General features: G+C 35.2%; 1 protein-coding gene across 1 annotated transcript in view; it reads right to left on the reverse strand.

Annotated features, from left to right (window-relative positions):
* The window catches only part of MAN2A1 (mannosidase alpha class 2A member 1), a 161,666-nt gene that overhangs the window by 89,052 nt on the left and 56,512 nt on the right, over positions 1-16,102 (reverse strand). Inside the window, exons 5-6 of the mRNA XM_024743371.1 lie at positions 8,865-8,992; positions 1,253-1,426 (exon numbers count right to left, since the gene is read on the reverse strand). Of these exons, the coding sequence (XP_024599139.1) occupies positions 1,253-1,426; positions 8,865-8,992 (302 nt within the window). The remainder of the gene's footprint in view (positions 1-1,252; positions 1,427-8,864; positions 8,993-16,102) is intronic.

Below are 16,102 nucleotides of genomic sequence, written 5' to 3' on the forward strand. Positions count from 1 at the left end.
GATATTTATGGCCAATTTGAATGTAAGCAATATTTTAAGTAGGGCTTCCTCAAATTAATAATCCTTTTTATAAAACAATTAGTATGCTCCTTTGCATTTGATCAAAGTATACAGGATGCAATCCCCTACAAGCTCTTGTTTTCCCTACAGATTAGGTTTAATTTTCCAGGATAAAAAATTATATAGCTAATATGTTTCCTTACTGAAAAAAACAACAGTACACATAAAGATACCATCTAAATTTACAAACGACTTTTTCGAAACACTTCAGGAGGGTCTTAGATTACACAGAGAAGCAAGTATGATGTAATGTAGTGATCTCTGAACATTGTCTTAGCAATGAAATCCTTTTTTTGGATGAAATTTTACCAAGAACTTAATACTGATGGTGGTATATACTAGGGGTTGGGGACCTGGGCTTTGGAACAGCACAGAACTGGATTCAAATCTCAGCTCTGTACCCACTACCTGTATGACTTTTGGCAAATGGCTTCACATATCTAAGCCTCCATTTCTTCACCATTTAAAAGGGATAATTATAGAAACTAATTTAAAGAATTATAAAGATTCAATGAAAGTGAATATAAAGCATCTAACACCATGCATGGCCCATAATAAGGACTCAATAAATAAAATTAAGTAAGAAAATAAGGTGTTCTGAATTACATGGGGGTTGGGAAAGGCAAAGGCCTCTCAGGAGGCCTAAATCTTATCACCTCTGCCCCAGCAAAGAGCTGGAGAAGTACATCTTTAGAACACCTGCGTGCCCACAGAACAGTGTGAAAACAAGCGACACAGGTAATAGGAGAGCTGTTCTCGTAGGACAGGATTAAGGTTTTAAAAGGCAACTCTTACTAGATGCAGAGACAGGAGAGACAGAAGGAAGAAACACTGGCTGAATGAGAGATATATGACTGGACATTAGTTCTAATGCACATACAACTTTGTGATAAAACAGGTACTTTTTAAAAGAGAAGCAAGTGAAAGCATTACTTGCAAAAGACTAATTACTTGTATTTATTTACTTCCATTAGGCTTAAAAATCTACAATGTTCTATAGATAAATATCTTCACCAATGCTTAAAAGACTCCTGACACAAATACATTGAAAAAACAATTATGTGTATCTTTAGGCAACCATATTTTCAAGACTGACACTCTGAATAAAACCCATAACAGCATGAGTTCATAACCCCTGTGAAATAACATCTAGGTCAAGTGAGATCTTCAACTTTCATCAAACCCTACATACCCCAATTCTGTCTCCAAAAAAACTCCAGCGTTTTATGCAATGCAAAATGTTTTTTAACTGCATAATGAACTCTCTGGATAAGCATGTGAGAAAATCCAGCACGTTTTAGAAGATAAGCCATTGTTGGTGAATGTCCAAAAGGATCGATAGACCAGCCAGACCGAGGTTTCACCCCTGTTGATAAAGAAAATGTGTTATTGTTTTAAACTGATAAATGAAACAGAAGAAGTCACAACACATTTAGACCCATCAGAGTTCTTTTGGTCTCCTGGATGTTAAAATAAAGGGGCTGCCCTGCATTACCCTTAGCGAGCATTCCCAGCAGGACTCCCTGAGAGGAGGACTCTGCCACTGCTGTGTTCTCCCGGGCAGGGTGAATAACACTGGAAGTTAATCAGTTGGAGGTGAAATAAACACTCTGCCACCTGATAGATATTAGAAAGCTACTGCACTCAGTGGAGGCAGAGAAAGAATCAGGACCAAGTCACTGCCCTCTAGGATCTAACAGTCCTGTCTTCTGTGGAGACGCATAACCCAGCAACTCCCTGTTACATAATACAGAAAAGTAACCTAAGTCATTTCAACTTGCACTCCCCAACCCCAACATTAAGGGATTTTAAACTATCTTGTATAGCTTACAATAGTCCCAAATCATCATAATATACAGTAGCAGAAATGGCCAAAGTAACTGTACCATATTTCATTAAATCTTAAGACATTTTGATGCTGGTGCTTTCTACCAAGAATGGGTCAATAGAATTTTTCACACCTGACTCACACCAATTCTAAGAGTGAAGCCCTAAAGATATATCTCAATTTCACAGAGGATAAAATATAAAAAACATAGTAAATGCACAGATTAGAATTAATGAAATAAGATTATTCATTGGGCATTATACAAATCTGATCTTTTATTTATTCAGGATTCTCAAAGAAGGCTTCTACAAACAACCTATAAATCGACATAAGTAATAGAATTGTACACATTTTTTTCACTCAAACACCTGTTTAGCACCTTTCATATGCCGAAGACTAAAAGAGGCCCTAGGATTACAAAAATGAGTCAATCTTGATCCTGATTCTAGTTGCAGAGATTATGATGCAAATAGGTGTAACACAGGATAACAGAAAAGAGAACAGAGAGAACTCTGTAGAACAATATTGAAGATTAACACCGAGGTGAGAAGCCACCAAGGAGACTGAGAAGGAAAAGTCAGAACTGTCAGAGGACCAAGAGTATGTGTCAAAACTCAAAGTGACCATATAATTTGTCCATTTCACATATGTAATTTACCTCCAAAAAAATTATAAAGAAATCTTGAACTCTATTTAGTAATTTTGGGTTTTTGTGGTAGTATAGGTTTAGCAATTCTGAAACTTTCATGTATTTCAAGACTCAGTAAATTAGAGTAAAGGAGCCAGGTTTTACACTGTTAAGAAAAGGAACTATAGAGTATGTAAATATGAAAGAGCAGAACCCTATGATACTGAGTTGAAATAGGAGATAGTAGTACTAACATGAATAAATATACATATATACACACAAATATATAAACAAACTCTCTCTATATATACATATACACACACACACATTTCTTAGCTCAGTGCAATAACACCTCAGTACCAAACAACATTAACTTCAATCCCAGACTTTGACCTCTAAATGCCATGCTCTATTAAAAATAACCTTAAAGAAATTACTTATTCCAGGGCTGAGGCTAGGAAAGTACAAGATAACCCTGGAACATATTCTTGGGGCATAAATTAAAGAAATGGTCAAAGGGTCATGGGAACATATAAAAATAAATCAGGAGATAGTTGAAGGGGCTTCCACTGGCCAAATGCAGGACAACTGGGGAATCAAAATAAATACTAATAGTACTGGACTATAGCCCATTGAATAAAATAAGAACCCATAAGCTCACAAATAAATTGAAAATAAAAAGGAAAGCTCTTCCTTTTAGTATTAATAGAATATTAACTGATAAATATAGAAGCAATGATGGAATTAGAAAATCACCAATGGATCCTAAAACTAAAACATTAAAGTTTGATGAGGAACAGGATATTTACCTATTCTCAATGTATGTCCTACAAATTAGTTATTAATTTGAAAGGCAGAAAATGTAACAGTACAGTAAAGAAAATTAAAAGACACAACTTAAACAAGTGATCAAGAATAGCATCACCAATATGGGGACAAAGAGATGACAAGTGCCTTCTGACAGGATGCATTGAGGAAAACAGAAAATAACTACAGTGATAGTCTAGCAAAATAAATTAGGTTAGATTACACAGATAGATCAGATAGATAAATAACCTAAAACTAATCATAAGGAAACAGACAAAATAAAATTGAGAGACTTTCTACAACAGAGGTCTGCACTCCTCAAAAATATCAACGTCAAGAAATCCAGAGAAAGGCTGAGGTCTGTTTCAGGTTAAGGAGACTAAAAGGACATGACAACTACAAGCAACACGTGATCCTAGGTTGGATTCTGGACTGGGAGGGGAAAAAGCAGTCTTTATTAAAAAACATTATTGAGACAATTGACAAAATTTGAATATAACCTGTGAACTAGATTGTAGTATTGCTAACGCTCCTGATTTGATAACTATCTTCTGCTTATCTAAGAAAACATCCTTATTTCTTAGGAAATAACACAATGAAGTATTGAGAGACAAAGAGACAAGATGCCTCCAACTTACTCTCAAATGGTTCAGAAAAACACATATGGGAATCTAACTAGAGTCCCTTGGTATCCAGGGAAGATTGGTTTCAGGACCCCTGAAGATACCAGAATCTTTGGATGTCAAGTCATATAAAATGGTGATGGTGTAGTAGTTGCATATAACCTACACACATCCTCTTGTATACAGGCATACCTCCAAGATACTGTGGGTTTGGTTCCAGACCACTGCAATAAAGCGAATATCACAATATTTTGGTTTCCCTGTACATATAAAAGTTTTGTTTATGGTAGTCTATTAACTGTACAATAGCATTATGTCTAAAAAAATGTACACACCTTAGTTAAAAAATACTTTATATGTGGAGAAAAAAGAACCCTTGTGCACTGTTGATGGGAATGTAAATTGGTACAGCCACTATGGAAAACAGTATGGAGAATTCTCAAAAATTTTAAAAGAGAACTACCATATGACCCAGCAATTCCACTCCTGGGTATTGATCTGAAGAAAACAAAAACACGAATTTGAAAAGATACATGTACCCCCATGTTCACTGCAGCATTATTTACAATAGCCAAGATATGGAAGCAACCTAAGTATCCACAGATGGATCAATGAATAAGGAAAATGTGGTGGTGTGTGTGTGTGTGTATATATATATATGTGTGTGTATATATATATATATATATATATATATATACACACATATATATATAAAATGGAATCCTGTTCAGGCATATGAAAGAATGAAATCTTGCCATTTGTGAAAACACTGATGGAACTTGAGGACATATTTCTGATGAAATAAGCCAGACAGAAAAAGACAAATACTGTAATGACTTCACTTATATGTGGAAGCTAAAAAACAAAACAAATAAACATAATAAAACATAAACAGAGTCATAGATACAGAGAACAAACAGGTGGTTGCCAGAAGGGAGGGGACTGGGAGGAGGAAAGAAATAGGTGAGGAAAATTAAGAGGTACAAACTTCCAGTTGTAAAATAAATGAGTCATGGGTATGAAATGTACAGTGTGGGGAATATAGTCAATAACTATGTAATATCTTTGCATGATGCCATATCTAGACTTATCGTGATGATCAATTTGAAATGCATAGAAATATTGAATCACTATGCTGTATAACAGGAACTAACATAATGCTGTAGGTCAAATATACTTCAAAAACAAACAAACATAGAAAAAAGAGATCAGATCAATGGTTACTTCAGAGGTGAGGGTGGGAGAAGGAATTGAATGAAGACAGGCAAAAGGTAAACTTCCAGTTATAAAGATAAATAAGTACTAGGAATGTAATGTACAACACGATAAATATAATTAACACTGCTGTATGTTATATATGAAAGCTGTTAAGAGAGTCAAATCCTAAGAGTTCTCAGACAAGAGAAAATTGTTTTTTCTGTTTCTTTAATTTTGTATTTATATGAGGTGACAGATGTTCACTAAACTTGCTGAGATAATCTTTTCACGATGTATGTAAGTCAAATCACTATGCTGTATATCTTAAACCTACACAGTACTGTATATCACTTATATCTCAATAAAACTGGAAGAAAACCAAAACAAAATAAAACTTTATTGCTAAAAATCAGCTAAGCATCACTAGCCTTCAGCAAGTCATAATCCTTTTGCAATAGAAACAAAGATCACTGATCTCAGATCACCATAACAGATACATTAACAATGAAAAAGTCTGAAATATTGCTAGAATTACCAAAATGTGACACAGAGACACAAAGTGAACAAATGCTGTTGGAAAAATGACACCAACAAACTTGCTCAACACAGGGCTGTGACAAATTTTCAATCTGTAAAAAACGTAGTATCTGTGAAGCACAGTAAAATGAGGTATGCCTATAATTTAAATCACCTCCAGATTACTTATAATACACAATGTAAATGCTATGTAAATAGTGATAAATACAATGTAAATACTATGTAAGTAGCTGCCAGGCATGACAAATTCAAGTTTTGCTATTTGAAACTTTCCAGATTTTTTTTTTTTTCAATTATTTTCTGTCCACTGTTGGTTGAATCATCAGATATGGAACTGGTGAATACAGAGGGCCAACCCTACAGGATATATAGGAGCCCCTCTCAAATACTATCATGCGACTCTATAAATTTGAAATGAAATGAAATTAAGCTATAAAATAAAAAAAAGGAGTGTGTGTTGTCCCAAATAACTAGGACAGAATAAGCTTACAAACAAGAATAAAAATCAACATGAAAAGTTAGTGATGCCTGAGACTTCATCATCACTGATGATCTTTTCCGTATCAAAATCACCTGATACACAGGAATAGCAAGCTAGCTGCAACAGATTAAAGAATCCCTGAGAAGTAATGATGTAGAAGAGAAAGAACGTAAACTACATTTTTAAAAACTGATACGAAATGAGGTAGAAGCTAGGGAGAGACATAGACAGGATCCCAGTATCCTTCTAGGATTTTCCTTGGTATAAGCGAATCTTTTTTTTTAAAGGGGGCAAGTGACAAACTTAGGGGGGAAATGCAGTATATGAAAAATCCAAAATTTTATAAAGAGGGTACGTATGCCAATAAAACCAGGAAAGATTTTGTGTTTTCATGTAAGAACAAGACTGTCAAAATATAAAAAAGTAAAATCAAGAAAAATTAGAGGAAACAATCATTAAAAAGAGTAAAATACATCATTCAGTTTTTGGCAAATCTAATAGACTTAAATATTAGAACATGAACAACATGAATAATATAATTAATAAAACTGGATTATTCCAAACATATCTAATATTAAAGCTTAAGAGGAGTCAGAGAACAGTTACAAAATGGATATTTTAGGCAAAAGATAACCTTAAAAACTCAAACTTAGTTTCTAATGGTCAAATTTATATAATAAAGTTAGTAAAAGCAGAAATTAACCACCAAAGACTAAACAATTTAAAAAGTATCCCAAACCAAATGTAAAAACAGTGTCCAAAACAACATGTTGCTCTAAACTGTTTAAACAAAACTGAGAACACTACTCTAATTTACAAGGTACAGAGTTACATTTGTCAAAACTCAAACTCTACAGTTAAGATTTATGTGTTGCACTGCATGTAAATTACACATCCATAAAAGCTAAACATAAAAAAAAATCCACAAAAACTGAGGTTTATAAAGTGAATATTTTGGCTTAGAATATAATTAAGTATTTAAGAAAAAGTGGCACTGAGTAGGGGGTCCCCAAGTCCACTCCCAGATTTCACGACTTAAGAAAACTTACAGCACTAGACATATAGTCATACTCACAGCTTTGATTTATTATAGTGAAAAGATACAAAGAAAAATCAGCAAAGAGAAAAGGCACACAGGGCAGAGTCCACAGGAAACCAGGCACAAGCTTCTAAGAGTTCTCTCCCTGTGGATCACCCAGGATGAGTTAATTACTCCACCAGCGAATGGTAACAATACCTGAAATGCTGTCAACCCAGAAAGCTCACTAGAGACTCAGTGTCCAAGGTTTTTACTGGGGTCTGGTCATGCAGGCACCCTCTGTCTAGTACATAATATGATTCTAGACTCCCAGAAGGGAAACAAATGTTTAGCATACATTGCCTGTTTGTATAGTTTAAACACAGTGAGTCACTCATCATTTAAGAAATCCAAGTCCTCAGACACCAGCCAACAGCCAACTTTGCAAGCAAGATCTTTCTAAGGATAGCAGTTTCAGATCTGCTATGTTAACTCTTTTCAGCACAGGTATGATATTTGCAACTTACTCTGTAACAATCACAACAATAACAATATGGAAAGAGGAAAAAATAAGGCAAATGTGTCAAAATAATGACTGGTGAACCTGGTTGGGGGCCTTATGGGAGTTCTTTGTAGTATTCCTACAACTTTTAAGTTTGAAATTATTCCAAAATAAAAAGTAAATAAAATATTAATGGGGGTGGGGAGATTTTACCCCTAACAGAAGAATACTTTAAAATAATAAAATATTTAGAAATAACTTCAATAAAAAACATGTATATTTACCATAAACTACAAAATTGTACTGAGAGATATGAAATATTTGAAAACAATTACATACCATGTTGCAGAATGCAAATATTCGATACCACAAAGATTTCGAGTAGTCCTATGTTCTTATGAGTTGTATGAACATCTGATTTTATCAGTTCAGAATACCCTTCCCCACTTCTTGTTGTAACAGGATACTTCTTCCCCATGGAGGACCCATTCACATGGTTCAGGCAAGGCTGACTCTGCCCCAAACCACTTTCCCCACATGATCATTTCCATCAAATTAACCAGGTCTCAGTGATTTCAGCTCCTTTAACTCTGGCCTCAGTAAACTGGCTCAGAGATAAGCGCCTAACCCAAAGTGGGTCAATTAGGTAAGGTATTAAGGAAAACTCCTCCTAATTGTTAGACCAAGAAGATCAGAGTCCTGGTTGTCCACGGCAGAGTCAAGGGACAGTATCCCGACGACATAATCTAAGTCCTCTGGATCCAACCTTACCTGAAGCTACCCTATCTCTGGAATTCTCAATGACAAAACTAACATTTTTCTTTCCTTTTTTCTTTCTTTGCTTAAGCTAGTAAACTAGGTTTTTGCCTTTTATGATCAAGTGTCTTAACTAATACATAATTAAAATCCCAGGGGGATAGTTTTAGAAAAAAATACTAAAATTAATAAATAGGTAAAATTGATAAATAGGTGAAACAAGGTAGATGACCCTAAGAGTGACCATATTATATCTATGTAACTGAGTTTATGATCCAAGAAACATCATAAATCAATAAAAAAATATTCAGTAATAATCAGTGCTAGAAAAATTAGTTACTAAAAAAAATAAAAAGCCCCATCTCACATTCCCCAAAATTAATTTTCTGAAGCAGTCCAAACGAAAGAGAAAGATACGAATACATACCTAGATTTTTTTCCAGCCACTGATGTCCTTCAATTAGTTGGTCAATTAAGGCAAAATAATGTGGAGCAGCTTCATCAGGCATAACCCAGCCACCTGTCACAATTTCAAACTGACCGTTTTCTAGTAAACTAGGGAGAAAATAACATAAGAGTTTACATTAACATATATAAGAAAAGTTCAAATAAAAATGTAAGACATCATAAACATTAGAGACAGCCTTTAAATGTAACCAGTATTCACACTAGTTAATTTTTTTTTTTTAAACCAGTGGATGAATTTCAACTTTGGGACCCTGGTGATAAAGTGTCCTTAGTAAAGTATCTGCTCCTCCTGCCCTAGGCAAAGCCATGCAGGTCACTCTGCAAGTTCTATTTCATAAGGGTATAATCTCCCACACAACTTCAAAGATTCCTGATGTCAGCAGCCATATCTGATTTACTTCTGGATCTGGCCGAGCACCTAGCAAATACCTGAGTATATGCTTGATGAATGTTAATTGGAGGATTGTCATTTTAAGCACAATTATTAGTTTCATTACACCTATGCTGAAAAATCAGGACTTACTTTAGTACTTCTGACACTGATAAGTTAATCACGCAAACTACAAAAGTAATAAAAATAAAAGTAAAGCTAGTAAATATCACATGCTTCTGGGAATACAGAAAACATTATAAAGCATCCTGCTCCAGTCAATTATAATGTAGGCTATATAGTTTATCTTTCATTATTGAGCCAAAAGTTCTAACATTATCATTATCTGTTCATTGAGTGCTCTTTACCATAATACTACACAAAGTAACTAGACCACAGCCCTGGAGAACTAAATTGTTACAAGAAGATACCTTCCTCAGAGACAGAAAAAAATCATCAACTATTGGGCTTCTCTGGTGGCACAGTGGTTGAGAGTCCGCCTGCCGATGCAGGGGACACGGGTTCGTGCCCCGGTCTGGGAAGATCCCACATGCTGCAGAGCGGCTGGGCCCGTGAGCCACGGCCGCTGAACCTGCGCGTCCGGAGCCTGTGCTCCGCAACGGGAGAGGCCACGGCAGTGAGAGGCCCGCGTACGGCCAAAAAACAAACAAACAAAAAAAACATCAACTATTAAAAATTTGAAGAACTACCTGAGGAAGTGTAAATGTCAAGAACTTAAGCAAGTCTTTTAAGTGCCACAGACTTCTGAGTTTGCGACAAGGTGGTTTTGAAAACGATGTAAAATTTCAGAAGCAAAAGCAGTTTTAATAAGGATAAACATCACTGAATGCCTGTAGCTAACAGCCAAGCACCAAGCCAAATTTAGCTGAAACAGACCAGAGGCATAAAGAATAAACATTTTCCTACAAGGCATGTAACAAAGCCACAGCATTAACAGAACATCCAGTTTTTTCAAACATATGCATGATCATAGAACCAATGACAGAGTGGATAATGGACACAATTTCTAAAAATGAATGAATACATGAATGATTTCCTTGTATAAAATAAAAAGAGATTAACTACATCTGTATTACCATGGGGATCACCAAATAATACAATTTCATATGGAGAATATGATGGCTCATTATATAGTGTCTAAAGAAACTCCAATGTTCCAGTCAAACCTCAGATTCTCACAGGCCCACATCAAGAACTTGTAAGAAAGAAGCGGGAAATTTCTGAAAATTGTATTTCTTTAAGAACACAACTAAATCCAAGGCTATTTTGTCCCACTCTTACTGCCTATGGGACTTTGCTTACAGTTAGTTCTTCTTGTCTTTCTGGTGATTGCCTGATTTAGCCACACCCTGGAAGCCATGGACCAGTCCCACGCCTTATGCCTATGAGCAGTATTTGGAAGCCTGAGATGTGAGGACAGATTTGGGACTTAATCTCTAGTCATCAAATATAGAAACTTGACCTCCTTATCTCAGTATTCCAATAAACAGATCTTCTGGAAAATATCAGAAATAAATTGGTCAAAACAAATTCTTTGCTGCTCTTGAATAGAGAATAGAAACTATAAATTAAGTAATCTGAATATTAAATGGAAAAAAATCACTCCAATGATGGAATTTCTCACCTATATCAAGTTTTATTTTGCTACATATTCCCTGTTCCATAGGCATAAATGGGCTCCAAGAAACAGCCAACCAAGCAAAGAATGACACATATTATATTTCCTCAGCTCTATCTGTGAATAATTTATCCCTTCCCCCTCTGCATGATGCCTGAGATGCTACTGTGATTGTGTACAGAGTTCTTATCTGTACACAATGATTACTTTAAAGACTATCCTATCTATTACTATGGGGGAGACATGAAAGCCTCTCACTCATTAAAATGTTTTTCAGGATTTTCTTATCTATTTTCTTCTCTCCTATCTTTCCCAACCTGGCTGATCCCAGCTGCCCTCATTTCTCAGCTCAAATAAAAGTCTCTGGGCCACAGAGCCTAAATCAACACTCCCACTGTACCTCCACACTCTATCACACAATAGTATTTTTCACAAACCAGAATGGCCTTGTTCATTTACTGCTTCCTCTCCCTCCTCACCCCACCCACCATTATAACATAATCTCCAAGAGAGCAAGGACCAGGACATGTTTTGTTCACTTTTCCAGGCCCAGCACTGAGAAGCTTACTTGGCATTTAATGGGTACTCTCTGCTGTTAGATGAAGAGGGAATGAGTGAATGAGATTCTCAGTTTAAAATGAGTAGTAACATAAAGTTTGTTATTAGATGAAGTTCACAGACATATGCAAAATAAGTTGAACAGGGAAGGGTCAGTTAAAAAGGAGTGTGAATAATATAGGTATAAAGTGACATAACCTGGAATATGATTCATGTAGGAGAAACGAACGGGGAGGGAGAGAGAGGAGATGCTTCATGAAGCATCAGTGGGAATCGAGAAATATCTTGTCATAGAAGAAAGGATTAAAGTACGAATGACTTAGGGTTTTGATTCCAGGGGTCTAATGGGGTGGTGGTAATACACATAGACAATGCAGTTCAGTTGAGAAGGGAATCATTTTGCAGTAATAAATATAAACTTGGATAAGGCTATTTGATGTGACAGTGAGGCAGCCAAAAGGACCTAACTGAAAAAGAAAACTAAGTTTAGGGGAAAAGGCCAATATAAAATTAAGTTTTGGAGGAATGAAACAAAGATGAAATAGAGAAGGATGGGAAGTCTGGAGAAAACAGTCAAAAGGAGAGTTAAGGAACAAGCAGAAGGACAATATAAGAGGAAATTGAGGTGAAAAGAAATGTTAAAGATAAAAAGGTCAAATCTGTGACTATGACCTGAGACATTCTAGAAAAGAGTAATGAGGTACAACCTGCACTTCTTGGTAAAAGGCATTTTTATAGTTTAAAAAGCTACCATATAACTGTGACTTACTCAGAAATGGACACATCAGTGGGTCAGAATATAAAGTTGAGAAATAAATTTAAAAAAATTTTATATTATTGAAATAGCCATTAAATTAGTGGGGAAGAATGGATTGCGGTTTGTTTACTTTTTTAATCTTCAGTCTGAGTGATTTAAAACAAACTCATAAGAAAGCCAAAATATTATGTCATGGAAGCCAAAGGACTGATATTTGAAATGGCTCACACAGGTTTTTAATGAAAACTACATGAGGAGGTCACAAGAGGCATAAGTGATGTCATAACAGCAGGCCAGAAAGAACTTAGGTTTTAGTTTTTCTTAAGAAAGTTTCTCTAATCAGGTAGAACAAAAGGGAAGAAAATAGACAACATGATTTAAGATATGAAGCAATGTGACAATGAGTGGACACCTGGCCAAATAATCAGGTTAGTGAGTACTCCTATTTCACTCAACTGCCTGTTCTCCCTAGTCTATACATATGAATGGTGAAAACCAGATTATAAACCAGACATTCTTACAGGCAGGAAGGTCAGGCTTGATATAAAATATTCACTGTGTTAGGCAAAAACACATGCCACTTGACCAGTTAAACAAACAAACAAAAAATACACATGCACACATAAAAACTGCAGAAGTGCACACATTTGCCACGTTTACCCCTGATTTCTAGAACATATGTGATAAGCACTTAAGAAGCACCTGAAGAATGACAGGAAAACAAAATGGCCCAAATATACATGAGGAAAACACTGACCTAATGACTGAAAAGCACAGCCACCATCATCATCAGGTAGTGATAGGTACAAAAAGTAGGCCTGACAGTCTTACAGAAACAACACTCCAGGAAATACTGAGAAAAATATTTATAAGCAATAGCAGAAAAGCTATGTTAGCCTACAAAAGGTACCATATTTAAAATCACCATTGTTAGCAATACAAAATAAAATTAAGACAGACTGCAAGCTGTATATTCCACACCTTCGTAATTTTTTAAAAATCAGGTAATGGGAAACACCTATAGAAAAAGTTACTTAGAATAAGTACAGGTGCTTCCAAGTATTTCCACTCAGTGCTCAACAAGCATGAATTGAGCTAGTTCTCTGCAATTGTCAGGGGAGTACAACAAGGACCTACTGTATGGCACAGGGAACAATAGTCAATATCTTTTAATAACCTATAATGGAAAAGAATCTGAAAAAGAGTACATATATATATATATATATATATACATATATATATATATACACACACACACACATATATATGCATAACTGAATCACTTTGCTGTGTATACCTGGAACTAACACAACATTGTAAATCAACTATACTTCAATAGAAGGTTGTTCGGGACAAAAAGAAAATGGACATACTACTTATACTACTTTTAGGAGAGCACTGCCTATTGTTTTAATGAAAAAAGTGAAAGGATGCAGAAAATTGTAAATAAAAGTTACCCAGATCTAATTCCCCAATAACAACCACTGTTCTAACTCTGAAAAAAAAAAAAAAGGGAAGTACAAAATCAAAGAAGATGTGCCCACCTCATAGGGTCTATTGCTTAATTTCTACCAAGCGATGCTCTGGTTTCTGGCAAATTTTTTGCATGAATGCTCTTCCTAATATTTTCTAATAAACAAGAGATCCAGAAACAAATGAAAAGACTGGGAAAGAGAGGGAGAGAAAGAAGTATATACGTGCAGCAAATCCAGAAAACAGGAAAACAGACACTAACTTTCACAATTCACAACACCCTTATTTTACTTTTTTAATTGGTTGATTTGTAAGCCATTATGTACTTCTCTGTTTCTACAATTTCTCTGCTTGAGAATCTGATATAAAAAACTTAAGAAAATACTGATCAAAATTAAGCTGAGCATATCTGTCACAGCTCACTTTGCCCAAGATCCAGAATTTACATTTATGAATTTACTTGCCAAGCACAAGAAGTTGCGAATCATTTTCTCTGAGTGTCACTTTTTCCCCTATGTAGACACATCACACATTTGAAATTTAGTCACACACAGAAGGACAGTCTCAAAGAGCTTTTTTCCCTAATGGGAAAATTGTTACAGATAACTTAGTAGCAAACAATGCATTATTTAGCAAGCTTCAAAGAATCACAAATTAATTTCACATGAGAAAACGAGTTGAATTTGTATGGGGAAATATGAAATAATACAAGATGATGCATGGTGATTCATTCTTAAATAAAAAATTAGTTAAATGGAAAATTTAAAAAGATGGAGGCTCTCAATGAATCAATTAATAGGCTAAAAGCATTTGCTCATCAGATTATCTGACTCGTCTGCCTTTCGTGGGGAATATCTAATAAGAGAGTAAAAATAAGATGTTTTAAAAACCACTCACATAATAATTGGGGAAACTGATCATATACCTCTGAGTATTATAGACACCCATCTTTAGAGAGTATACGAGGGACATATGACCAATGAGTCATCTCCTCATTTCTTCCTCACTTCATTCCAGCCATACCCTTTCTTTGAGTTTGCAGTCCATGCTCTCTGTCTGGAATGTTTTTCCTCCCAGTATTTACCTCACTGGCTCATAGCAGATCTATCAGGAGCCTTCTCTGGCCACCACACTCCACCCAAACCCCACCTAAGTTGTTATCTTTCATAAAATCCCAAACTTTTCTTTCATAGCATTTATCACAAAATTTAATAACACATCTGCATGTTTACTGTCTTTGTCCCTCAATAGACTGTAAGCTCATGAAGGCAGGAATCATATCTGTTTTGCTCGCCATTTAAATCTGGGTGTTCCTACTAGAAAAGGGTACCAACAACCCAAAAGAAAAGCAAACAAAAGATATGAAGCAGATATTTCAGAAATAACTAGCTCCTGAAAATGAAAAGAAGTTTAATATCACTCATGAGGAACTGCAAATTAAAACTTCAGTGAGATCAAAAAGTTGTGTAACATGTGATGTCAAGGATATTTACAAATAGGTATTGTTACTTAAGGCTGGCAATAACTATCAAATTTTAAAATGCATATATACTTTTATCTATGCTCATTAAAATGAAGTCAGAAAATACATAAAAATAAATAAAAGCACTGTACAGTCAGCCCTACATATCCACAGGTTCTGCATCCACAAATTCAATCAACTTCTGAAGGAAAATTTTAAAAAGAAAAATATTTCCAGAAAGTTTCAAAAAGCACAACTTGAATTTACCACACACTAGCAACTATGTACATAGCATTGACACTGTATTTACAACTAGTTACATAACATTTACATTGTATTAAATATTATAAGTAATCTCAAGATGATTTCAAGTACACAGGAGAATGTGCGTAGGTTAAATGCGAATACTACTCAATTTTATATAAGGATTTGGGTATCTGGGGCAGGTTCTGCAAGCAACCCCCTGAGGATTATCAACGGATGACTATATACACTAAAGATAAAGATACACTCTATGCATTCACAAAAGACCAGAAACAAAACTACAGGGTCATTAATCAGGAGAAGTTACATAAACTAAGGCCCACTTGCAAGAGGGAAGAGATATGGGAACATATGTATATGTATAACTGATTCACTTTGTTATAAAGCAGAAACTAACACACCATTGTAAAGCAATTATACCCCAATAAAGATGTTAAAAAAAAAAATTAAGGCCCACTCATAACAAACACTTTTTTACTGCATCGGCAGGCGGAATCTCAACCACTGTGCCACCAGGGAAGCCCCAAACACTTTTATATAGTTTTTAAAAAGAAAGGTTCCTGAAAGGTTCTCCAAGATATATTAAGTTTAAAAACCATGGTACAAAACCCATTAGGGGCTATTATCCAAAAAAAAAAAAAAAAAAGAAAAAAAAAAAAAAAAAAAAAGGAAAA

This window comes from Neophocaena asiaeorientalis, unplaced genomic scaffold (assembly GCF_003031525.2).
Source record: "Neophocaena asiaeorientalis asiaeorientalis breed wild unplaced genomic scaffold, Neophocaena_asiaeorientalis_V1.1 scaffold26, whole genome shotgun sequence".
In the NCBI taxonomy this organism is placed as follows: Eukaryota; Metazoa; Chordata; class Mammalia; order Artiodactyla; family Phocoenidae; genus Neophocaena; species Neophocaena asiaeorientalis.